The following is a 27,447-nucleotide window of genomic DNA, read 5'->3' as shown; positions in this document are numbered from 1 at the left end:
GCAGCAGACAAGATACCTTCAATCAGTGCTGCTATCTGCTGACTCTTTTGAGAAGGTAGTTCCCGGACAGTGTCTAGGGCGGTCAGTCCACGGGGATCCTTTATGTTGACATCAATTCCTGGGAAGGCATACCAGGGGCATGGGAGAGTGAACATTCTCAAGCCAACCTCAGAGAGGTGCTAATTCCCAGGCACCTAAAGGCTCCTATCAGCAGGACCAATATTGCTCATCTCAAGTCACTTCATCAAGCTGTTCAAGAACAATTCACACACCTACACTCAACCGGGGGGGACATACATACACTGGGATTAGAGGCAGCCAGCAAACATCCCCCCTCCAGGCAGGCTAGGGGAAACAAACCCCAACCCTGGCATGCTGTGTAGACAAGAGCACTGCCGACCTCTCACCTGCAGTCAGCAGGATTTGCACCACATCGGTCTTGCCAAACAAAGCAGCCTCATGCAAAGCACTGCCCTTCTCCGTCTGGAAAGCAAACGAGGGCGCAGAGCAGGATGTCATCACAACAGTGACCCGGTTTGATGTGGTCTCACGCGACAAACGGGACAGAGACAAGAAGGGGCAGGAAACCATACAACATCGGTCATAATCATTCCCACTGTCCTTGTCTGTTTTCCAGAACCATGGTTGTGGCCCACATGGAAAAGTAACTGAAGTTACTTTTGGAGCCACTTATTGGCCAAACTCCTCAGACATCAGTTACCCAGTGGAATGAATAACTGGAAGAAAAGTACAAGGGAAAAATCCACCTTGACCTCCAATGTGGTTTGGCCAATGCAAGCCTAAGAACTGTGTTCTAGCAACAAAGGACATGAACAAGTTGGAGAGACTTTGGAGGTGCTCAATGGTGGCAGCAGGAACTCACAAATAGGAAGATAATAGATCTATTAATAGGGGAGTCCATAAGCATATCTTTTCAGGGTGCGACTGGGACCCCTGAAAAGAACCTAACACTCACTTGAGGAGTTTGTCACATTACAATGAGTCAGCGAATGGAAGCATCAGACAGGCGGTATGAAATGTGCTAAGGGCACAGCTCAGCAGCATGGGAGAGGGCCTTCTCCGAAGTGACCAGGTCCCCCTGAGCCCAGGTCTACCGTGCCCCGCTACCTGGTAGTTGCTGTCCATGCCAGCGTCCAGGAGGACCTGCACCACGGTCTTGTGGCCATTCCTTGCTGCCAAGTGCAGAGGGGTGTGCTTCTTAGTGTTGCAGCTCAAGAGGTTGGGGTGTGCGTTCAGGAGCATCTTCACCACCTCCAGTCTCCCATACAGCGCAGCCAGGTCCAGGGGTGTCTCAAATTTGTTGTTGCGCATAGTAGGGTCCGTCAGCTCCTCGAGGAGGACCTTCACCACTTCCGTGTGGCCATACTGCGCTGCGCAATGCAGAGCCGTCTCGTTGTCGTTGTTCTGAGGAGTTAGCAAGGAATCGTGTCAGAAAGACTGGCTGACAGGCACATAACTAGAACATGTAAAACCACTGGAGTTTAAATGAGAAAAATAGCAGCGATACTTGGGAACTAATCAAAGTCGGTCTGAATCTAGACACACTCCCCCTGTCAATCAGCTGGATAGCTCCAATCAGCCAATTTTGCCCCTGTGACTGCAAGGGACACCGGTCACTTCTTCCATCTCTGCAGTGGTCTATGTGCTGTAGAAGAAGGGTCTTCACACTGTGGGGACTGAGTGCAGGCACAGATGGATGCCAATTATATCACTGCCATTGATTGCTTTTAAACTCCAACTGGTTTTTACAACTTATATTTAGTCAATCTTTGTGGTACTTATAGTTCTGGATTTATTGACCATCTGGTGTCTTCCAAATAAGCTTTTTTGGGAAAAGTTTGTTATCCACGTATTAACCAGCCACCTTGCATGCAAATCAATCAGCCACCAATGAAAGCAATCAAGCAGAGCACCACAATTCACTGTCTAAGTTTCAGCCAACAGCCAGTTCTAGGGGAGGGAGATGCTTGGGCTTAGTCACAGAGCAACATGGGGCGAGGCCCAGTGCCTCCTCAGGAGCCTGCACCGATCAATGCATGCAGAACCTATGGTATGGTGAAAACAGGTGCTCCTATGTATGACATACCCAGACACGAGAAACAAGAATGCTTTGTGTGAGAGGTGCAAAATATTCAAAGTGATAACACTGCCATCAATCAAATTTACAACCCCCTGATCTTTTAAATGCCAATTTTGTTTTAAAGTAAAAGTGGGATCTAGAGGTAAGACAGAAATTTGTGCCTTCTCAACCATGGGAAGCAGCATGTCAATCATTACAAGTATATTTTTTCTTTGACTATGTCACTACAGCTGGGATAAAATCAATTCCATTGGAGCATTAATGAAAAGAATTTTCCCCACACCATCTTGGGATTCCTGCATTTGTCCAGGAGGGTTCTGCCTCTGTGGAGAAACAAAGTTTACGGGGGGGGGGGGGGTGTATGTATCAGGTCAATATTGTGCACCTTTCAGTGATCGAGAGAGGGGGAAAAAAGGAGTTTCCACTGTTTTAATTCTATGAATGACTTTTTAAAGTAACACATTAGCAGTTACCCAAACATACGTGCGATTCCATCTGCTTTAGATCTGGTATTTGACTGCATCATTTTTTCCAGCCTCACCAAATAGATCAGAAAAATGGAGAGCTGCCAGGAGCAAGGCCCTCAAAAGACCAGAATAATAGCAAACAAACATAATTTTACTGAAAGGACAGAAAAGATGGTAGTGGGAGCTACATGCAAAGAAGAATGCACACAAATAAAGACAAGCAGAACTGAGCTCAAACACACCAGGGAGGCAGCAGCTGGGAAAGTGAGACAGCCTTCACTGGCTCCAGAACACAACCAGGTAGCAAAGCCCTCCTGTGACACAGCTGGGCCTGGGGAAAAACCCCATTTCAACCCAGAAGTCTGGAGAAAGAAGGGAGTGAGGGAGGAAGGCATGGCAGAAAGCAATTCACTATACAGATCCGTATGGAATATCCATGTCCTCCTAAGCTGGGGTGTGCATTCCCTGAGCCAACTCAGGGCTGTCACTTCACTTTCTCATTATGAGAAGACGAACAACTACATCCAAGAAAACTCATAGCAGCACTCTGGAGTTGACCCTGGGAAGAATGGCAACCCCCAAAGCTTAAGAGAATTCTCAGTGCTCTACATCAAGATTAGCATGACAGCAAGGAATAAGAAAGTCTGCATTTTATTTTTGTTTGTTTTGGAGCACACACAGCAATGTTCAGGGCTTATTCCTTGCTCTGCATTTGGGAGTCATTCCTGGTGGTGCTTGAATAGAACCAGGGTCGGACAAGCATCCTACCTGCTGTTACTAATGCTCAGGCAGACAGTCTGCATTTTCTTACTAAAATTTCAATTCCCAAAACTTTCACTTACTCTGACGCAGATACTGCCTCCCAACAACTACAATAATTTGTCCTTACTTTTTTTTGGGAAAAACATATTGGGGCTTGAAGGACTATAAAACATTTTTGTTGTTTTTTGGGCCACACCTGGAGGCACTCAGCGGTTACTCCTGTCTCTGCACTCAGAAGTCACTCCTGGCAGGCTCGGGGGACCACGTGGGATGACGGGGATTGAACCTAGGTCCATCTAACACCTTACGGCTGTGCTATCTCTCTGGTCCCAAAAATTATAAAAATTTTTAAGCATTCAAGGAATGCTTGAGGGTGGAGGAAATCTTTCTCTGTTTTTTTGTTTGTTTTACTAGAACTAGAGTTGCTACCACAAAGTTGCTTTGCTAAAAGCCAAATCTTGCTCATTACCAAGCAAATTTCCTGTCTGTGTTTAAAAAAAAAAATGGTCTGACCACATCTCTACTTAATATTATCCACAGAGAAGGAAGCAGCTTCCAATGTTTGTCTTACTAGACAAGGTGTGGTAATTTGAGGGGCGGGGGGGGGGGCACACGCACACCTGATGGTGCTCAGGCTCAGGGCTTATTCCTGACTCTGTGTCAGGGATCACTCTTTTTTTTTTTTTTTTTTTTTGGTTTTTGGTTTTTGGGCCACACCCTGTGACGCTCAGGGGTTACTCCTGGCTATGCGCTCAGAAGTTGCTCCTGGCTTCTTGGGGGACCATATGGGACGCCGGGGGATCGAACCGAGGTCCGTCCTAGACTAGCACAGGCAAGGCAGGCACCTTACCTCCAGCGCCACCGCCCGGCCCCAGGGATCACTCTTAGTGAAGCTCAGGAGCCATAAGGAAAATCAAAGATTGAACCCAAGCTAACCATGTACAAAGCAAGCGACCTATTCTGCCCCAATTCTGTGGTGACCACATCTCTTGATTCTAAATACAGGCCTCACACAACGAGCTCTGATTACATTTTCCCTTTGGGTCTGACAACAGTACAGGGAAGTATCTATTCATGAACTCATGAGGAAGTGAAGGGCTCCAAGAGCATATTCTGACCACCTGGAATCCTTCTCTTTCACACCTTCCAAGTCAGGCCAAATGCTCAGAACTTGAGAGATTCAAGAACCATTTTACTACAGTGAGAATCATACTACTATAATCATGACTATAGTACTTTATTTATTTATTTATAGTACTTTATTATCTCACTTCAGACATTTTATAGCCCAATTTTCCTAAAGCCTTTGCATAAACTCTCCATTTCTGCTCATCTTGAGACTCACTTTTATCTTTTCTTGATAAGGTCAATATACCTATAAAGAAAATTATCCCAGTATGAAGACTATATTCAATGTATAAACTTATTTCTACAGAATATATGTGTGCATACATGCATATTTAAATGTATATATACACATAGATGAAGGAATGGCCATTGCCTCCCAGTGCTTAGATTACTACCCAAGTGCTCTCTTGACCATACTGACAACTAAGTCACTTAGGGACGACAGCTGAGCTCCAATTCACTATACTAACAGCAGGTCGTAGTAGAAACATAACAAAAGCGTAATGAAAGGACAATTCCAGTGGGATTTAGAAGACAATGAAGAAACACCAAGAAGAAGAGTTGCATTATTTTGGAATGCTCTGGAAGGCAGAACACTGGCCCAAAGATGGAAGAGAGATGAACACCAATCAACAGAAAACAAAAATAAAAACTCAATGAACTCAAACGAGAGGTTGCCATGCAGTTCATTCTATTTGTCACCAAGAGAAAGAAACAAAATAAGGGAATGAAGTCCACTTTTCAGGTGAGAGAGAGGATCCTGCGGGATGAGTGTTTCTCTGAAACTGGGAACTTAAAAGTAATAAATCCTAAATCCAACACCCCAGGACTTATGACTTACCAAGGTGGCAACTGAGAGGATAAAGCCCAGAAAAACGATCATTAAGGATCTTACCAAAACTGGAAGCACCTAATTAACCCTTTAATGATCATCGAGAATAAGACAAAGTAATCCTGTGGACCTTGTGATTGTGGTGCACTAAATAGGATGATGGCTCTGTGGCATCACTGGCATCTAACCAGGATGGAAATAGCAAACTCAAACCAAAAGAGTCTACAAGACCACTGGCCTACACATTTTTAACATGGCAATGTCATGAAAGACTATGAAACAAAGATCTTTCCAGATGGGCTACGGTCCTGAATCGAAACCTAGGTAAGAAATACAGCTCCTTTCCCCCAGGGGCCAGAGAGATAGCATGGAGGTAGGGCATTTTCCTTGCACGCAGAAGGACAGTGGTTCAAATCCCAGCATCCCATAAGGTCCCCCAAGCCTGCCAGGAGCCGGGTGTGACCCAAAAACCAAAAAAAAAAAAAAATACAACCCCCTTTTTTTTTTGTTATTGTTCTAAAGGACACTGAGGCAAGTGCTGAAATTTAAAGATGAATTCTATATTAAATACCAGTATCATGTCAATGCTGGTAATCTGAATCTTGTATCTATATAAGTAAGCATCCTTGTTCTTAGGAGAAACATGTTCGTGTGTGTGTGTGTGTGTGTGTGTGTGTGTGTGTGTGTGTGTGTGTGTGTGTGTGTGTGTGTGTGTGGTTTTTGGGTCACACCCGGCAGTGCTCAGGGGTTATTCCTGGCTCCAGGCTCAGAAATTGCTCCTGGCAGGCATGGGGAACCATATGGGACGCCGGGATTCGAACCAATGACCTCCTGCATGAAAGGCAAATGCCTTACCTCCATGCTATATCTCCGGGCCCAATATGTTCAAGTATTTAAGGTTGAAGAATCATAATGCCCATGCCTCTTAAAAGTTTATCATCAGGGACCAGAGAGATAGAATGGAGGTAAGGCATTTGCCTTGCATGCAGAAGGACGATGGTTCAAATCCCAGCACCCCACATGGTCCCCCGAGCACTGCCAGGTGTGACCCAAAAACCAAAAAAAAAAAAAAAAAGTGTATCATCAACTGTAACAATTGCATAATAGAAAACAAATGTGACAAAATGTCAAGAGTTAGAAAATGTATGAGACTTGCAAGATAGTATTGTGGGTAGGGTGCTTGCCTTGTGCCGTGTAGACTGGGTTTAATCACTGGCACCCCATATTATCTACCAACCACCCCAGGAGTGATGCCTGAGCACAGAACTAGGATTAAACCCTGAGCATAGCACGGTGTGGCCTCAAAACCAAAGCACTAAGACAACAATAAAAAGAATCAGGGAATTTAGAAGAGTCCAATAAACTTTAATATATTATACCTATAATTTTTATTAACTAAAAATGTTATGTATTTCATGTGCCAAGAATCAAATTGAAGATTTCACACATGCAAAGCATGTGACTTATCACTAAGCCATACCAACAGCACTTGGAAACCACCCTGCACTGGTTTTGGAGTCCTACTTGGCTGTATTCAGAGGTTATTCCTTGATTTTTGCTCAGGGGTCACCTTGGCAGTTCTGGGAAAACATATGTGGTGCCAGAGATATAATCTACATTGGCTCTATGCGAGGCAAATGCCTTACCAGCTGTACTATCTCTCCAATGCCTGAAAACCCTTTTTTTTTTTTTTTAAATTTTTTTTTTTTTTTGAAAACCCTTTTTAATAAAAAGTTGTATTTAAGAAATTGTTCGGTGTTTCTGATGAGTTGTTAGTTCATCAGTAAGTAGAGACGATTAACTTAGATCAGTTTTGCTCAAATGGGGGCCATGTAGCCAGGATATTCTAAGGGGGCAAGAACAAAAGACGAGAGGGTCAATCTGACGCTCAGGGAGAGCACAGGAAAGAAACAACTGAGCCACAGGGTGAGAAAAGACTTAAAGAAATGCTAGTTTGAATAACTGCAGGCTCTGCAGTTAAGCTGTAGTCCTTAAGTGTGCTGAGAAACAGCACTCTCCCAAACAAATCTGACTATTGAGACTACTTTAAGTATTTTAAAGAAATAAACAATTTCACTAATTCCACTGTAGCTAAAAACGATTTACATTTGAATAGGCTTGTCCTGACTTGCTAAAAGGGAGCAAGGACCCTGGAAACTAAAGCTACCTCTGCTCCCAGCAAAGGCATCCAAGAAACCCCAATTTCTACAGGTATGTGATAGTCCTTAGCACACAATGTACATTAGTAAATCAATTCCTGATGCAAGGCTGTCAGTGAAAAGCAAGATATGGTCAGGATAAAACTGGAGGGCACAGAGGGACAGATTCTAAGACTCTGAAGAAAGGGTTGCATTCTGCACAATCCAGCTTTACCACATAATGTGACTAGCATCATTTGATTTTGGGGATGTGGTGGGGAGGGGCAGGTAGAGAAAGGGGAAAAGGAAAAGTACTGTATTTCCAAAAACTAAAGTATGTCCTGTTTCATTCACAAAATTATTTTATTGGTACAAAAACCAAGAGAAATGTGCTTTCAACAATCAGTTTTTGAGCCAAGAGAGATAATCCAGTGATTAAAGGCACTTTCCTTGTACATGACTGACCTGGATTCAACCCCAGTGCCTCATCTAGTCCCCAAATCTCCACCAAAAGTGATTTCTGAATGTAGGATCAGGAATAAGCCATGAGAGTTGAGAGTGCCCCCAAAACAAAACAAAAAGAACCAAAGGCGCCTCTTCCCAAAATGGAACACTGAATAGACTAACTGAACAATGTTATAAAGCTTCATAAACTACTATCCTAAGCTAAATTCTAAAACACAGTTTCACAAACACTACCTTGCATAGTTTCTGTAAATTAGAATCTCAAATATTACTAGTTACCAGATCTATTAACTTTATGTAAATTATCTTTTGAAACTCCAAAACAAACCAGAAGACAGATCATATCCTCTTTTATAAAGAGGAAACTGAGACTCAGAAAAATTAAGTGACTTCTTCAACTGAGGAATTCTATGGCAGCACAAAATTCAAATTCAGGCCTGATTTGAAAGTTAGCTATTGGGCCGGAGATAGCGTAGCAGTAGGGCGTTTGCCTTGCATGCAGAAGGACGGTGGTTCGAATCCCGGCATCCCGTATGGTCCCCAGAGCCTACCAGGGGCGATTTCTGAGCATAGAGCCAGGAGTAACCCCTGAGCATTGCCGGGGAAAAAAAAGGCAGTTAGCTGTTAAAGTTTCCAACACTATCATTCTATTTCAAAAAACACAAGAAATCTAAGGTATTTTGAAGGCTAGAAAACAGAACTGAAAGAAGGGGACATTGACAAACGCCAACACATGTATCCCACAGATCAACTTGTGTTTCACCACTGATGCCTCCCAGCTGAAGAAAATCTCCCGCAGGACTCGCCTGGGTCTAGTCTTGTAAGAGCTTCGCTTCCTACACATTTCTCAAAGTAAAACAAACTGTCTTGTGCATGCAATCATGTAGAAGTACAGGTTTTTTTTCCCTGCGGATGTTTTCAGAGCAAGAGAAAAGTAGCTAACGTGAATAAAAGCAGCATATATTAACCAAACTCCAGATGTTGCTGAAAAACAAAACTCACCCATGTGAAAACTCCATCAAAAACAACAGGTGAGCGCTCTGAGTATCAAGGCTACCACCAATTCAAACCTACTAATGCTGCATCCAGATGAGGCTGGTGAAAGGCTGGGCTGTCCGAGGATCTATCAAAGCATTTATTGCCCAAGTCTCAGAGAGGGGACGGCCCCAAGCAAGTGTCTTGCTCATCCTTAAAGCAGAATTTCCCATTTCAGGGCCCTTCCAAGGTCTGAGAGTCACCAAGTAAAGAGAGAAGTTAATGATTAGGGAGAAGAGACCACAGCTGAAAGCCCCGGGAAGAAAGGCAAGCACAGGAGATGAGCCACAAGCAACAACTATAGGATATAATGGGCTAGATTTAGAATGTTCATTCCCTGTAGATCCACAAGTTACAACAAATTAGAGTCCACTTCAAAAAAAATAAAGATTAAAATAGCCAAGAAGCATAATTTAATCTTGTTTGCACTGGTTTAAAAGTAAACAAGCTTGACATCTTTATATGATCTTGAAATCACAATACCTATGCATGTAAATACATCCTTTTATTTCTCTCCTGCCAAACCTATGCCTTTCAAATATTCCCGGAAGAGCTCCCAACCTTTCCAGAATGACTATCGGTATTTAACTACAAAACCAAACCCCACTGATTGATTTTTCCCATTATTCCCAGACAAGCCAGAAGCAGATGGGCTGAAGCGACAACTGTTAGAGTGACAAGGAGAAGCCCAAGTAGAGAATAAGAGTGAAAGGAAGTCAGAGGAGACCCAGGAGAGAGGTCAGCTCGGAGAAATGATGCAGAGAAAACCTGACAGCAAAGTACACACCTTGGCATTGATATAAGGGTCAAAAGGGCCGTACTTTTTGAGTTCTTTGATCTCAAGAGCATTCTACAAAAAGGAGAGGAAAAGAAAATGTGATGATAAAATGGATGAAATATTTCAAAGCAATGCACAGCCCTAAGGGGCTCAACATTAGGATAATTTGGATTTGGATCCTTCAAATGGAAGTTAATGGGGTAGACACCCTCCAGGGCACGGCACTCACCACCCCGCCTCCCTACCCAAGCTGGAACCACATTAATGGCTTCTTATAAATCAATGTGCAGCTTGTAACTACTCTAGGCTCTTCAAGCTACTGCAGGCAGATGTCTTAATGAGGCCCTGCCCCACCCACCTGACTGCCAAGTTCTCTGGGCATGGGACTGGCATCCCACCTATTGATGGAAAAATCCAGGCAGGAGGTGGCAGTGAGGAGGACTGGCTAAGGTCACTCTTAAAGGGCTCAAAAATTCAAGCAGCTGTATCTAAGGCAAAAGTGGGCCAACACAGAATTAGAAATAGTTGCTGAGGGCCCGGAGAGATAGCACAGCAGCGTTTGCCTTGCAAGCAGCCGATCCAGGACCAAAGGTGGTTGGTTCGAATCCCGGTGTCCCATATGGTCCCTGTGCCTGCCAGGAGCTATTTCTGAGCAGACAGCCAGGAGTAACCCCTGAGCACCGCCGGGAGTGGCCCAAAAAACAAAAAACAAAAAACAAACAAAAAAAGAAATAGTTGCTGAAAATTTCTTGAATGATAAGGATTTTAACAGGGAATTAGTTTTTAATGTTAAGGAGTATTAGTCCAAAGCAAATATCCTAGCTTCCTACAGAGAAGAGTTACCCCTTAGCCAGGAGGAATACAAAGATCCTCGTGATTACTGTAAATGTCTGTGGCTCAGCTATCCAGAAAACACAACCAAAAGGAAAGAGGACGCTGATCCACAGCCAAATATTCGCTATCTCTAGTCTGTGGGACTTGGGAGCCATCTTTCCTTCTCTCCCATATCAAAGCAGTTATCCTTCTCCGAGCCCAACGTGAGCTCCTAACAGCTCGATGAGAACTTGCTTGGCTCTTGATGATGGACCATCTTGGCAGAATTATTTCCTGTTGTTTTTTTTCCTTAAAGGAATAACCCTGATCTAATCCTATACATAATTTAACAATCTCCTTTCAGCAAAGTCATTAGGAAAATAGATCTAGCTTATTGAGATTCACATACCTCTCTTTCCAGGAACTAAAGGGGGAAAAAATGTAGCTGCTTCAATTCCAAACAGGAGAAAATGAGGCCTATCATCAAGGAAAAGCCCATATCCTCTCAGACCCAAACTCTAGGGAATATGCTTTTATTAGAGAATCATTTAAGTATAGCTTTCCCAGAGAAATCCATTTTAAGAACATATTGTAGAAGAGTGGGTGACTGTAAGGTTCCTGTAAGGTACTTTTGTTAAATGCTGCATTTATTTTCTAAGACTACCTCTCCATTGTCAAAGTATGCCCACTCGGGAATGAACATCAGATGACATCCTGTTGAATCACTTCTGACCTCCATTCACAGTTTTCTGTGAGTCTACGTCCCAGCTCGAGCATGTGTTACTTCCACTGCTTCGTGTGGTGGTGTTTGTGAAGCCACAGCATGCATTTCCACAGGGCTCGTCCACACTGGGAGGTGGGGGGTGTTTCTGTTCACAAGTTCACATAGCACTAGCCCGACAATTTACAGCTAACATAATCCACTAGTTAGAAACTATATTTGCTGGCTTTGTGGATTTCTTGAATTGTGTGAATGAAGTGCTACTATTCTAATACTATTCTAATCTGTGAGACTCAAGTGCATCTTCCCAGGTTTCTCCTCTGCACTGCGTGGAGCATTACAGAGAAGAGGGGGGTTAGGAGTAGGGCAGGCCAGCTGCTTCACTGAGACTCACACCCTGGGACTGAGACAGGGAAGGAGAAGCCGAGGTCTGGCTAAGAGGAATGGAGGGAAGCGTCCCTCCCTTCGGACCTGTTCGTTGACTCTGGTATGTGAGGGCCCTTGGTGAATGAGCAACCGCACAATCTGGGCATCCCCTTTCCAAGCTGCCAAGTGCAGAGGGTAACAGCCTTTCGAATCAGCCACGTTGGTCAGCGCGTCGTTCCTCAGAAGAACCTCAACCACATCCCTAGGAGGCAAAAATCAATCATGAGTTTGCACAGCCTACAAGACTTCGCATGGCAGCTCTTTGCATTTCTTTGTATACCATGAGAACGGCTCACAGACATTATCTCACTTGGCTCCTATCTCTCCGTGAGCTCATCGCCCAGGCTTTGCCTTTCGTTTCAGCGAGCCACACACTAAACTGACGTATCATCTCCTTATTCACTTCAGCTTTCAAGATAATCCATTTATTTTTCACTCTTTTGAGAACGTCTGGTCTCCTTGTGTAAACCCTGTAATGTGTCCTTGTTTGTGGTGTTTGAACAGCATTTGGGGATAGAATTTACATAAACGTAGTCATGCAAGATAAATATTCACCACATGATTCAGAGCATTTTGTGATGTGGCAGCTGAAAGTCAAGCAGAACAGAATTACAGTTGCTGCACATATAAGCCAGGCACATATGGGATCATTTGATACATCCAGAAAGGAGGACTTGACTTTCTTCTGGGCAACACCACTAATTAGACAGGTACAAGTGTATACTTATTACTATGCACAGAAGGTCAAAGAAAACCCCCACTGTAAATATAATCAGAACTGGAGATCATCTTAGTTAACAGGCTACAGTTGCTGAAGATTTGCTTTAATTTAGGGTACCCAACTATTCGAGCCAGGCAGAGGCTGTCTATAGATTCATTTATGAATTAACTTATGAATTATTTATGAGTGATGTGGTAATGCAGGTTGCCCCATTTAAGTAGGGTCTCTTGCTAGTGAAACCTAAATTGACTATAAAATAAACATAAGGGGGGGGCCGGCGAGGTGGTGCTAGAGGTAAGGTGTCTGCCTTGCAAGCGCTAGCCAAGGAAGGACCGTGTTTTGATCTCCTGGCATCCCATATGGTCCCCCCAAGCCCGGGGCAATTTCTGGGCGCTTAGCCAGGAGTAACCCCTGAGCATCAAACGGATGTGGTCTGAAAAACCAAAAAAAAAATAAATAAATAAATAAACAAACAAACAAACATAAGGATCACATGGGGATGAACAGATAGTATGGCAAGCAGGGCTTTTGCAAGAGTAGGGCTCTTGCCTTGCACAGAGCCAACCAGAGTTTGATCCCTGGTACCACATGTGGTCCCACGAGTCCTGCCAGCAGTGATCCTTGAGTGCTGAGCCAGGAGAAAGTCCTGCACACATCTGGATGTGGCCCCAAAACAAAAATAAGACCCCAAAGCCCCATAAGGATCATGATTCAATATATTAGAAGTTTAAAGGAAGGGTAGGGTAGCAATCACTGCTGTTCCTGGCACACTGACATTTTTAGGCTGGGACAATATCACACAATTGATAAAATACCTGAGGTGTTAAGGTATTCACTCATTCATCTAAGGCAGGGTTCTCAAACTCCCTCAAACGGCCGTTTGTGGCCCTCCGTACAACATTTTGTGGCTCTGCCCTAGAGGAATCTTTTTTTGTTTTGTTTTGTTTTGTTTTAGTTGTTTGGGTCACACCCCCCAATGTTCAAGGCTTACTACTGACTTTGCACTCAAGGATCACCCGACTTTGCCTTCTGCAGCCCATAGGTAAATTGAGTTTGAGACCCCTGACCTAAGGTGTAAGGTATTTTTCACCTAAGGTATTCACTCATTCACCTGGTGTAAGGTATTATTAACACCTGAGGTGTTAATATCTAAGGTGTTTTCCAAGTGTTGCACTCTGGAAAATCTACAATGAGGGGACCCTGCCCCCTCAAATAAAACTGTGCACCTCTACAGTCTACAGCATTATGCCTTCAACTCTCCTAAACACCCTGTATTCTGTTACTCTGTTTTCCACTTTTCCATATCCTGGAAAATGTATTCCTTATACTCCAACCTATTACAACTTTCTCCCTTAAAGTGCAGCAAGCACCCTATTTGGCTACCAAATCATCAAAGCAATATACCGTTTCCTCTCAAACTCCCCCCAAAGAACATCTCTAGAAAACTTTCCACACAAATCCCACCTTTTTCCTGATAACTTCTTTATACTTATAGAATTAAGCAAGCTTTATTATATGTACATGCTTTTCCCTTAAAACAATGGTTCTCAGGGGGCCAGGAAGATAGCTCAAAGGGCTGGAGTACATGCGTAAAAACCCTGAGCTCCACCCTGACACCTATGTCTCCCCTTACCCTCAGCACTACTGGCTATAATCCTGATGATCTGTCAATACCACTGGGTATAGCCTTGGTGGACCATCACTGAGAGTTGTGGCTCCCACAGCCCCTGACACCACTAGCTGGCACCTGGCCTGATTCTGCCTTGAGTGGCCACAGGTCTCAAGCCTTGAGTAACTCCAATTTTTTCAAATAGTTCCTCTTGAGATATGAAGAGAGTATAGTGGATAGGGTGCTTGCCTTACTCATAGCTAACAGCTTCAATTGTTGGCACTACATATACTTAGTTTTAGAGCACCTCCAAGGATGACCCAGAGTATACAGCCAGGAGTAAGCCTTGAGCACCACTGGGTGTGACCCAAAAGTCAAACACATATGCACAAATTGTCTTTGTTGTTGACAAGGATAATTTTATAAGGCAAGCAAAATGACAAAGTAAGGGACAAAGTAATAGTAAAGGCAGGGTGCTTGCCTTAGATGCAGCTCAACAGGGTTTAATCCCTGGCACCATATATAGTCCCCCAAGCCCTGCCAAGAGAGATTCCTGAGCATAGAGTAAGCCTTAAACACTATTGGATATGGCCCCCAAACAAAGACAAAGTGAATAAAAACTTTAATGGAAATATGACCATTAATATATTTCTCATGATCAATGTATTTTCAGTTTACAAAGGGGATGATTACCTAATAGTTTTCCAGCCCCTTTATGACGTGACTGCCCCAAAATTGATCCTTCATATTGTGTGGAAGGGAAAAGAATGAACATGTTAAAATTTAAGACTTAAAGCCATAGCAGCACCACAGCAGTAGGGTGCTTGCCTTGCACACAGCCAACCTGAGATGGACCCAGGTTCAATCTCCAGCATCCCCTAAGCCTGCCAGGAATACCACCAGGTGTGACCCAAAAACCAAAAACTAAAATAAAATATAAAACTTGGAGCTGGGAGACAGTTCAAAGGATTGGAGCACATGCTGGGCATTCAGGAGGCCCCAGAGGGGTGGCCCTAGTGGGTCCCAACAGCAAATTGTCCCAGCAGTACTGCATCACTGGGTACAAATACTGGGATGTTCAGAATTTGTGGACAGATCCAGTTATCTCCAGGAGTGGCCCTAGCACTGTCTGGGAAATTCTGCCCAAAAAAGAGAAGAAAAGGTAAAACTTAACCTCTGGGCGGCAAGTGGGTAGAAAGAATTTTAGAAAATTTACGTAAAAAGAGGAATTCTGGGTCAGAGATACAGTATGGGGCTAAGGTACTGTCTTTACAGGCAGCTGATCTCAGTCCAATCCCAGACACCACAGGGTCTCCTGAGCTCAGCCAAGAGTGGGCAGATTCCCCTTTCTGCATGGACTACAGTAGCCCAATGCCACCCCCAACACCCCCTGACAGAAAGGGCCCAGAGCCACGACTTAATCTTATCAGATCTCCAATCTATTTTGTTTTAGATTTATAAATGCTGGGCCATGTGGCCATTTATAGCCACATGACATCTCAATATCTCGAAGTGACAGTTCAGTAGTATCATAGGAAATCTGATGGGAAAGTTACACAGTAATCTACCAGCCTTACTGAGCCTAAACAGCAATACAGAAGGCTCACCTAGCACCAGCCACAGCCCAGTAAAACCTTAGACACTAACTTCAGTAATACCATGGAGATATCTAACATTCATTTCAAATTGACCTGAGTTGATCTAAGATTTTGGGGGGGGGGTTTGGGTTTTGGGTCACACCCGGCAGAGCTCTGGGGTTCCTCCTGGCTCTATGCTCAGAAATCACCCCTGGCAGGCTCAGGGGACCATATGGGATGCCGGGATTCGAACCACTGTCCTTCTGCATGCAAAGCAAATGCCCTGCCTCCATGCTATCTCTCCGGTCCCTGATCTAAGATTTTATCATTTGAATTGTGTTGTAGCAAGCAATATGAAGTAACTTTTCTGTGCCTGTATGGAGGTGGGTGGTGGGTGGGTGACTGGGGATACTGGTGAAGGAATGATCATATTGGTGGTGAAATTAAATGTTCAAACATTTAATGTCTGAAATGACTGTATTATGAACAACTTGGTAAATTGTAATGTTATAATAAAAATGAGAAATAAAACTAAAGATTGACAACCCCCGCACCCCTGCTAACCACAGCATCTGGAATATCTCCTAAGCACTGCCAGGAGTGACCTGAACCTCCATTCTGTGCAAAAAAAAAAAAATCCGAGATTAAAGTTGTTTTTTTTTTTCTTCTTTTTTCTCAAATTCTCAGTGCCATATTTTAGCAATTCTCTAAAGGAAGCAAAGCAAGGGTTTGGGTGGATAGGATGGAATACTTACTTATGGCCATTCAGAGCAGCATGGTGCAGAGGTGTGTAGCCGGTGCTGTCAACGCAGTTCACATTCGGCCCCCTCCAGATGCTAGAGGGAGACAAAGACTGAAGTCATACACCCAACTGACAACTAGTCACTTGAAGAACTCTGTGTGTTTAGCCAAACTGTCACCACCATATGACTCCTGACAAGGAAAAGCAGCAATTTACTCCAGAAATGGACAGCAGCTGGAGTGATAGTACAACGGAGGCAGTGGTCCTCAAACTACGGCCCGTGGGCTACATACTGTATTTGTTTCCGTTTTGTTTCTTCACTTCAAAATAAGATATATGCAGTGTGCATAAGAATTTGTTCATAGTTTTTGTTTTTACTATAGTCCAGCCCTCCAACAGTCTGAAGGCAGTGAACTGGCCTCGTTTAAAAAGTTTGAGGACCACTAGGGTAGGGTGTTTGTTTTGCAAACAGCTGGCCCGGGTTTAATCCTCAGCATTTGAGAAATACTTGAAAGAAGGGTGGAGGGGATACCAAGATGGCACACAAGAGGTGGTCAGAGACCAGGAAGTATGGTACCAGGGATAGAATTTGGGTTCTCTTAGTTACCTTCCCATCTCTCCAAAGTTTCAATTCTTATGTCTTAATTCTTTTTATATTTTGTTTTGTTTTGGTTTGGTTTTTGGTCCACAGCCAGCAATGCTGAGGTTATTTTCTGGGCTCAAGAATCACTCCTGAGGATTCTTGAGGGATATATGTGATTGTCAAGGATCAAATCCAGACTGGCCTTGTGCAAGGCAAGTGCCCTACTTGTTGTACTATCACTTTGGTCCCTTAATTCTCATTGTTGGCCAATGCAGTTAAGTTTTGTACTTTAGTGCACTGCCCAGAACTTTAAAAATACTATCCTGGGTGCAGGATAGAGTACAATAGACAAAGCCTTGCACATGGCCAACCAAGTTCAATCTCTGGTTACCCATTTGGTCCCCTGAGCCCTTCCACAAGTAATCCCTAAATAGAGAGCCCTGAGTAAGCTCTGAAAACAGCTGAATGTGACCTTAAAAATAAAGTCACAAAAGGACTTTCATTATAGATCAAAACCTCACGAAGAACTCACAGTCCTAAACATGCACTAAGTGATGAACTATCCTAATACCTCAAACAACAAATAGACATGAAGGAAGAGACTGACCGCAACACAATATAGTAAATTGTAATATTCCTCTATTACTGCTGAATAGATTGACTAGGCCAAAACTCAACCAAAAAAACCCACTGGCCTTAGAAGAAACGAGGGGCCGGAGAGATAGCACAGCGGTGTTTGCCTTGTAAGCAGCCAATCCAGGACCTAAGGTGGTTGGTTCAGATCCCAGCATCCCATATGGTCCCCCGCGCCTGCTAGGAGCTATTTCTGAGCAGATAGCCAGGAGTAACCCCTGAGCACCGCCGGGTGTGGCCCAAAACACCAAAACAAACAAACAAACAAACAAACAAAAACAAAGAAGAAATGAAAGATATGGGCCCTTCAGCTTCCAAAATCTGAGTACACATTCCTCTCTAATGTACACAGGGCAATCTCCAAGAAAGACCACATGCTAGTTCATAAAACATATCTCCACAAAAATAAAAGACAGAAATCGTATCAACATTTTTTGGGGGGGGGTCACACCTGGCAGCGCTCAGGGGTTATTCCTGGCTCTACGTTCAGAAATCGCTCTTGGCAGGCTCGGGGGACATTATGGGATGCCAACATTCAAACCACCATCCTTCTGCATGCAAGGCAAACTCACTACCTTCATGCCATTTCTCTGGCCCCTCATATCAACTATTTTCTCTAATCACAATACTTACAAACAAAATCAAAACTAAAGCACTTGAAATTAAATAGTCAATATGAATTTTTCAGGGGAGAGGAAAGTTAGGGAAAGGGAGGGGAGGAATGGGAAAGAAGGAAAAAAGAAAAAAGGAAAAAAGAGAGAACACAGTCAAAAGAACTGGAGAGTTGAGTAAGGGAAGGGGGTGGAGAGGTGAGGTCCTTGGGACATTGGTGGAGGAAAGCAAGCACTCCAATGATAGATATGATGTTTAAAAGACAAATGCGTAAAACAAAAGCATGTAATTCATAGTACTGCAATAAAAATTAAAACGCACACTATGCACACACACTAATATATATTAGGAATCCCTATTCTGTTTTAGTGTTCATGAAAATACCTCCACTGCTGTTGGCGATTGGCTGGAGACAGATTCTGTAACGTGAAAAAGAAGTGTCTTATTTGAAGTACTTTTTAATTTAAATGCATTTTCTGCATCTGTGGAGATAATCACAGCTTTCCACATTTACTCAACAGTACCTGCTGGTTTGTTGAGCCATTCTCAGGCAGGAGATAGCTCAGTGGGGACTGGACATATGCTCTGCATGTAGGAGGCATGGGTTCATTCAGTACCTGGTACCACATGGTCCCCTGAGCACAGAGTTGGCATGTAACTCCTAATCATGCTGGATATGACCTCCAAACCAAATCTATTTTGAATAATTCTTTACTATTCTTTTATGTTCATTATGATCAAGTTAGTGGACTTTTTACTTGAGAGCTAGCTTCTATTGAGTATTTGCTTAGGATTTTCATGCCTTCATTCATGAGTGAGGCTCAATGCAAATTTTTGCTGCTCGTGCTATCACTATTATATAGTAATCACTGTTAGGTTTGGGTTTGAGATGAGCTGGGTAGCTATATACTAAACCTTTGTTTATTTAGAACTCATAAATGTAGGACACTAAGATCGTAAATATTCATCAGTAAAAGCATTTGGGCTCAGTCTTTATGCTCAGATGTTGGAAACAGTATTCTTTACAACATAAAAAATTTGAAACTAGCCCTAAATTACAATCAATAAAGAAAGGATGAGATGATAACTAAGATATAGAAAGTTGATTATCACATGCCATATCATATACAACTACAACGTTACTAATAAGGCAGAAGAGATTATAATAAAATACTAGGAGAAGGAAACAAAATTATACATATATAAAATTTTGATGAGGTCAGAGAGATACAGGATATATCTAAACAGATATACTCAACAGGCTGAGCCTATGCTTTGCATACCCTGAGTCCAGAATCAAGTCCTAGCACTGCTAATATGTCCTACCCCCCAAGGACCAACAGGGGCGATTCATGAGCACAGAACCCCTGAAAACCACTGGGTGGGGTTAAAAAAAAGCTAAACAAAAAAATTAATTAAAAATATTTCTATGAGGATTCTTGGAGTTGCTCAGGGGCTACTTCCAGCATAGTGCTTGGGATCGCTCCTGGCAGCGCTCAGAGGACAATGCAGTGCCAGGGATTAAAACAGAAATCTCAAAAAAAAAAAAAAAACAGAAATCTCCCACAGATAAGGCTATGAGCCCTCTGAGATTTCCATCCAGAGGAAATTTTATCAGGACTTTGGATGAAGCACACAAATTTACTCCACCCTAACTATGCCAAATTGCATGAATTAACAGAAGCAATTCCACTGATAGAAAATAAATAAGATTGTTAATAAATAAGCAGGTTCAGTCAACAAAAGATGAAAAATTACTATCAATTAACTGATAGCATGATGAAATTCCTACAAAACAGAAATCAAAATCAGTTAAGATCCTATCTACAAGAGACAGAAACTAATGGAAGCAAATTAAAATAATCACACATGGCTATTCACTTATTAGAATGATACAAATGGAAGTAATTATATTATAAAGTGTTTAGAAATACCAGAGAAACAAGGACTGTGAAGTATTACTGGTATGCGTTCAAATCGGTGGATTTCCTTGGGGAAGATCATTTGGCAATATCCACCCAAAGCAAAAATAGGTCTTCACTCTTGAGCCAGCAGCTCCACATCTAGGCAACTACCCAACAGAAACACATGTGCACAGAGGCCCACGCTTACACAGGATATCACTTCACTATAATTTAAAGAGCCAGGGCCTGGAAAGATAGTACAGCAGCTAGGGTGTTTGACCTGCATGTGGACCACCTCACATGACCCCATGAGCACTACCAGGAGTAACCCCTGAACAGCGATTGTCAAGTGTGGCCCCCAAACAAAACAACAACATTAAAAAAAAAAATGAAAGGACCAGCAGAAGATCAGAATTTAGGGACACATGACCTCTAACTGTTCCCCAGCACCATGTACCCTCCGAACTCCAGCACTCTATTACTGGGTTAGCTTTGGAGGTCACCAAGCACCACCAGGTGTAGGTCACTGCAGGCCCTAAGCAGCAAACAATACTGGGTCCGAGCATTGAACCTGTTGACCTGTTTGTCCAAGTATTGCTGGAAATTGCTTTCTGGTGCCTCAAGTGAGTGCCCTCTCTCCGAAATAGTAAAAATTAAAGTCCAGGGGCCAGAGAGATAGCCTGTAGGTAGGGCGTTTGCCTTGCATGCAGAAGGACGGTGGTTCGAATCCCAGCATCCCATATGGTCCCCCAAGCCTGCCAGGAGCTATTTCTGAGCGTAGAGTCAGGAGGAACCCCTGAGTGCAGCCAGTTGTGGCCCCCCCAAAAAAAGAAAAATTAAAGTCCAGGGGCTGACACAATATATAGTGGGTAGGGTAATAGCCTGGCATGGGAAAGATCAGACTTCAAGCCCCCAAGAGCCCATAAAGCCCCCTAAGGCTGTCCAGGACTGACACAAGCCCAGAGGCTGTAGTAAACTCTGAAACTGAAACAGGTGTGACCCCAAAACAAAACAAACAAAACAAAAACCCCTAAATACCCACTGGCATTAGTGAATAGAGGAGGGGGAAATAAAGCATACCCCCAAACTGGATTATTATATAGCCATCATCAACAACAAAGGAAAAGAAAAGCAAATGGCAGAATCAACTGGAAAAGAGAATAGTCTAAGGGGCCAAAGAGATAGCACAGCAGTTAGGGCATTTGCCTTGCATGAATCTGAGCTGGGTTTGATCCTTGTCATCCCAGATGGTTCCCCCAACAGTGCCAAGAGTAATTTCTGAGTGCAAAGCCAGGAGTAACCCCTGAGCAGTGCCAAATGTGCGCCCACCCCCCCCAAAAAAAAAAACCCAAAAACAAAGAAACCAAGAAAATATTCTGACAGAAAGAATTCTGATACCAGGGTATTTATGAGTATGGAAAGATGTCACTGTGTGTACAGATGTGTATTCTCTCTCTCTCTCTCTCTCTTTCTCTCTCTCTCTCTCTCTCTCTCTCTCTCTCTCTCTTTCTCTCTCTCTCTCTCTCTCTCTCTCTCTCTCTCAGCTGTGGATGGTGAGGAACAAAGTATTCACTATGTGTTGACAATGGCAATTTCTGGAGAGAAAATGCTTATCAGGGACATGACAAACATGAGGAAGAACTTTCCTTTTTTATTATTTTGGGGGGTGTTTTGGGTCATACCCGGCATCACTCAGGGGTGTTACTACTGGCTCTTCACTCAGAAATCGCTCCTGGCAGGTTCAGGGGACCATATGAAATGCCAGGATTCAAACCACCGTCCTTCTGCATGCAAGGCAAATACCCTACCTCCATGCTATCTCTCTGGCCCCTTCTTTTTTATTACCTAGTTATTATAGTTAGGTCATATATTTACAATTATATTAAAGTTTATGGTTTTAACTTACACTACTTTCTTGCCTCACCACCATCATTGTCCCCCGCTGCTTCAAGCCCACTTCATCAGTCCCCCTATCCTTCACCTTCCTTTGTATTTTTTTAATATAATTACTTTATTTAAGCACCATGGTTACAAAATCATTCATGGTTGAGTCCTAGTCATAGAATGTGCACCACCCTTCACCAGTGTACATTTCCCATCACCAATATTCCCAGTTTCCCTCTCCAAGCCACTTTCCTGTCTGCCTCTATATGAGGAGAAACTTTCATGTTCCACTCTGTATTTTACCATGTTCATGTTGTTTAAAACAAAATGAAAATATGCCTAAATGTTGGGGTTTGGGGGGGGGTTCACATTCAGCAGCGCTCAGGGGTTACTCCTGGCTCTGTACTCAGAAATTGCTCCTGGCAGGCACAGGGAACCATATGGGATGCTGAACTCAAACCACTGTCCATCCTGGATCAGCTGCTTACAAGGCAAACACCCTACAGCTGTGCTATCTCTCTGGCCCCTATACGCTATTTTTTTTTCATTTATTATTTTTTTTATTTTGGTTTGTTTTTTGGGCCACACCCAATAGGTGTTCAGGATTTACTCCTGGCTCTGTGCTTGGGGTCATTTCTTGGCAGTGCTCGGGGGACCATGTGGAATGTCAGGGATGGAACGCAGATTGGCTATGTGCAAGGCAAATGGTCTACCTAGTGTTACAGCTCTGGCCCCTATACATTGTTTTTTTTATTAATAATAATGTTCTATGGAACAGAGTGATAATACCATAGTAAGGCTAATTCTGTACTCAGGAGTCATTCCTGGTGGTGGTGGGCATCAAACTAGAGTTGGCAGCATGTAAGGCAAGTATCTTAAATTAACCCCTGTACTATCAGTACAGGCTTTTAGGTCATATTTAAATTTAAATCTATGGTCTATTTTGAGTTAATTTTTCTCCTTTGATTATGGGCCACACCTGGCAGTGCATAGTGACTACTCTTGGTGCATTACTGGGGGATGCTCTTAGAAGAACTAGGAGAACCATACAGTGCGAGGGATTGAACCAAGACCTCCTACATGGTACTACTTCTTTGAGCTACCTCGCCGCTATTGAATTTTCATTTATTAAATGAAACAAACTTGGTGGTATCGAGGATCAAAATCACGGCCTTACGCTTACAAGGCAAGTACTCTACCACTGAGCCAAACTCCCAAGTCTTGCATTGTTTTTGGTTTTTTTTTTTTTTTTTTTTTTTGGTTTTTGGTTTTTGAATCACACCCGACAGTGCTCAGGGGTTACTCCTGGCTCTATGCTCAGAAATCGTTCCTGGCAGGCTCAGGGGACCATATGAGATGGCGGGATTCGAACCACAGACATCTGCATACAAGGCAAATGTCTTACCTCCATACTCTCTCTCCAGCCCCCTTGCATTGATTTTTATAAGACACTTAGGTTGCAGTTCAATTTTTGGCTTTGTTTTGGCTTATGGATGTCTAACGTTCTAGCATCATGGAAAAGGTTTTCTTTTTGCTCAGTTTAAGATTAGATCATCTGGGCTGGAGATTCAGAAATGCAAATGCTAGAAAGCAAATGTGGCAATATGTAAAAAATTAGGAAATTTATGGAGTCAGCAAGATGGTATAGCCGGTATGGCACTTGTCTTGCACACAGAGGGACCCAGGTTCAATATCCAGCACCACGTATGGCCCCCATCAGGATCCCATCAGGAGGGATCCTTGAGCATAGAGCATAGAGCATAGAGCCAGGATTAAGCCCTGAGCACAGCTTGGTCTGGCCCCAAAACAATAATAATATAATATTTTAGGGGGTCACACCCGGCAGTACTCAGGGGTTACTCCTAGCTCTGTGCTCAGAAATTGCTCCTGGCAGACATGGGGATGGGGGGTGGGACGGACCATATGCGATGCTGGGATTTGAACCACCATCGGTGCTTGCAAGGCAAATGCCCTACCACTGTGCTATCTCTCTGCCCCCCTGTAATATAAAATATAATTTTACTATAGAAAGTAAAGAGAATTAAAATCACACAGCCTGGAGCAAATAATACTTGTTTTGCACATAGTCGATCCAGGTTTGATCCCTGACATACTTTATGGTCCTGTAAGCCTGCCAGGAGTGGCCCATGAGAATATAGCCAGACTAAGCTCTGACCACTACAAGGTATAGCCCAAAAACAAAACAAAGAAACCAACAAAATGCTAAATCACAAATAGCTGTAGCTATTTATGTGATGTGGCCCACCTTCAGAAGCATGTAGAAAGTAGATTAAAACTTGGAGATAAATTTTAAGTGAAAAGAGAAGATATGTGTGCTTTGATATGAGGGTTATTTGTTCTTTGACAAAAATGCTGGGGCATCAGACCTGGCATCCCTATAATAAACCTGGATTCAAATACCATTCTCCAGACAAAGAATTAAAAGCAATGTGTGTCTATACAATTTATACAATGACCTCTTTTCTAAACCAAAATGCATATAGATTAGAATAGCAAAGCCTGAAATGGATGGCGGAATCTAAGAGATTCAGTTTTCATACTTGTTTTCAAATTGTCCCACAATACAAAAGAGAATTTTCTACTATAAAATAGGTATATTGGGGCCAGAGCTATAGTGCAGTAGGTAACGTGTTTGCCTTGCACACAGATGACCTGGTCTCGATCTCTGGCCTCCCATATGATCCCCAAGCCCACCAGGAGTGATTCTTGAGTACAGAGCTAGGAGAAATCCCTGAGCATCATTGGGTATGGCCAAATAACAACAACAACAGTAACAACAACAACAATAACAAGTATACTAAGTATCACCAAACATATTCCTAATCACAACTCGAATCAGTTAGTTGCAAACCCCAAACTGCGGCTGGCCCAGGACCGATGGTGGTTCAAATCCCAGCATCCCATATGGTCCGTCCCACCCGCCACCCCCGTGTCTGCCAGGAGCAATTTCTGAGCACAGAGCCAGGAGTAACCCCTGAGCACTGCCAGGTGTGATCCCCCAAAATATTCAAAGTTCTAACCACATTGACAAGACGAAGTTAATATACAGCAATCTTGGGCTGAACCTCACTTTATAGCAAGATGACTAGGCTGTATCAACAGGAGTTGAGAAAGAGGAAATACCAATAAGGATTAAGGCACTCCGAGCACAGATCTGTTAGCTCCTAGTACTCCCAGAGGAATCCACAATCCCTTCAACCATCTTAATTCAATTGTCAGGGAATCCTGATACTCAGGAGTAAACTGGCCCAGATTTTAACAAAAAGGCAGAATTGAGTATTTCTCTATTACTTCTAACTATTTACATCCATATCTCTGGTTTAGAAGGGATCAGAGGTGGAAATCCTATAGCAGTATCAAAACTCCCTCAAGACAATTGACGGGGGAAAAACAAAGAGGGAGAATTTCTCTACCATAAAGGCGAAACATTTTCAACTAGCAGCATTTCCCCTATTTTTCCCTCTAATTAGCATTTCCTCTGAAAGTCCATCTAGAAATGTTGAGTAATGGAGAATACATTAAATAACAGCTAAATGAAATGGAGAACTGTAATTTTTCTGTGGCAATTTTAGCATCAAACAGGATGGTAGTAACATCCCCCTCCACCCAAGTTTCTTCCTTTCTGGCAACCCAAGGAAAGAGTTATTTAAAATCTCAGTCTTCCTACCAATCACAGCATGCTTCTATTTTTTTTTTTAAAGAATTTTATTTTTAGGGGCCAGAGAGATAGTACAGGAGGTGAGGTGCTTGGCTTGCACGGAGTAGACACCAGTTTAATCCTCAACACACCATATGGTTTCCTGAACATTATCAGTGAGCCCTGAACACAGAGTTAGGGGGTAAACCCTGAGCACTGCTGGGGCAGCGAAGATCCCTAGTCTCCCAAACAAAAAAATTTTATTTTTATTTTTTATTTTTTTGGTTTTTGGTTTTTGGGCCACACCCGGTGATGCTCAGGGGTTACTCCTGGCTATGCGCTCAGAAATCACTCCTGGCTTGGGGGACCATATGGGACGCCAGGGATCGAACCACAGTCCATCCTAGGTTAGCGTGTGTAAGGCAGATGCCCTGCTGCTTGTACCACCACTCTGGCCCTATTTTTGAATATCATTAAAAATTCCCATTCTCTTTCTTTGTTGCTGCTGCTCTTGGGACCATGGAGGTGACACGCCCTCAGCTGCTCTGCATCGAGGTTAGACACTTTGTTGTGACACACATAGGCTTTTGGGATGGTGTTGGGGATCAGACTCACAGCTTCACTGGTCTCAGGCTTTGCAATGCCAATGCCTGGGCATTTGCCACAGAGCTCTTTAAGGCCAGCTATCAGTTTTTCTGAAACAATAAGCAGGAAGGAAGGAGCTGTTTACCAGCAAACAACAGCCTGCTACAGAGCAACCCGGAAAACAAACAAAAACAGTCCAGGAGATTTCTAAATAAAGTCTAGCCTTCATTGTGTTCGCAGAAATGTAATAGTTGCCTTTGTCCTTGCAAAACAAACTGTCAGACTAACCTTGATGTGTCTAAAAAGAAGTCACAGCAATCCCTCATGGGGGGGGGGGGGAAACAAACAAACAAAAATAAATTTTAAAAAATGTAGAGATGTGAAGTTAACAGCTTTGGCTCTGCAATCAGTGACCTAACTTCAAAGCCTGCCTCTGCCACTTGCCAGCTGTCTGGCCTTGGACAATCACTTAATCCTTCAAAACTCTGCTTCCATTTCTGCAGGCTTGGCTGTGACAGGCTCCCTTGGACTTAGATGTGTCACAGCAACCCAACCACATCAGCAGGAAGTCAAAACACAGCTAGTGCTGTCCTCTGGACCTCAAAAGTAGCCCCATATTGAGCAGGGACCGAAGACAGTGGAGAGGGAATGGCAGACTATGATGTGAAGAACTGTCACTTTAACTCCACCATTTCTTTACAAATTGGAGCTACCCAGACTGAAGGGAGCAAGTGGGGTTTGGGGACATTGGTGGAGAAAAGTGGCCAATGGTGGCCAATTGGGTGTTGAAACACTGTATGCCTGAAATCCAATCATGAATAACTTTGTTATTTTGTAGTACCATATAAAAAATTAAAAACTAAATTAAATTAAAAACTGGCACTTCCTGGGGTCGGAGTGGTGGTGCAGCGATAGGGTGTTTGCCTTGCACGTGACTGACCTAGGATGGACCTGGGTTTGATTCCCAGCATCCCATATGGTCCCCTAAGCCAGGAACAAACCCTGAGTTTTTGGGTGTGGCTCAAAAACCAAACTATAAATAAATAAAACATCCACACACACAAAAACTGGCACTTCCTGCTGAAGTCACTTAATATTCAAAATCAAATAACAGAATGAGAAGCTAGCAACAAGAGCTTCCCAAACCTCCTGAAAATGACTTAATGACCTCATTGGAGATATAATATTTTTCAAATTTTTCTTGTCTCTGCATTTATTTTTCCTTTTTTTCTCTTCTCTTCCTTCATTTTTCCTTTCTATTATCTTTTTTAAG

At 43.1% G+C, this 27,447-nt stretch overlaps 1 protein-coding gene across 3 annotated transcripts in view; it reads right to left on the bottom strand.

Moving 5' to 3' along the window:
- The window catches only part of ANKS1A (ankyrin repeat and sterile alpha motif domain containing 1A), a 220,569-nt gene that overhangs the window by 106,614 nt on the left and 86,508 nt on the right, over positions 1-27,447 (bottom strand). For all 3 annotated transcript variants that reach the window (XM_049765237.1, XM_049765236.1, XM_049765238.1), the window contains exons 2-6: positions 16,329-16,409; positions 11,712-11,868; positions 1,129-1,425; positions 408-483; positions 17-118 (exon numbers count right to left, since the gene is read on the bottom strand). In XM_049765237.1, the coding sequence (XP_049621194.1) occupies positions 17-118; positions 408-483; positions 1,129-1,425; positions 11,712-11,868; positions 16,329-16,409 (713 nt within the window). The remainder of the gene's footprint in view (positions 1-16; positions 119-407; positions 484-1,128; positions 1,426-11,711; positions 11,869-16,328; positions 16,410-27,447) is intronic.

This window comes from Suncus etruscus, chromosome 18, assembly GCF_024139225.1.
Source record: "Suncus etruscus isolate mSunEtr1 chromosome 18, mSunEtr1.pri.cur, whole genome shotgun sequence".
NCBI lineage: Eukaryota > Metazoa > Chordata > Mammalia > Eulipotyphla > Soricidae > Suncus > Suncus etruscus.
Note: the sequence above shows the minus strand (reverse complement) of the source record. Positions and strands in the feature narration are given on the sequence as shown.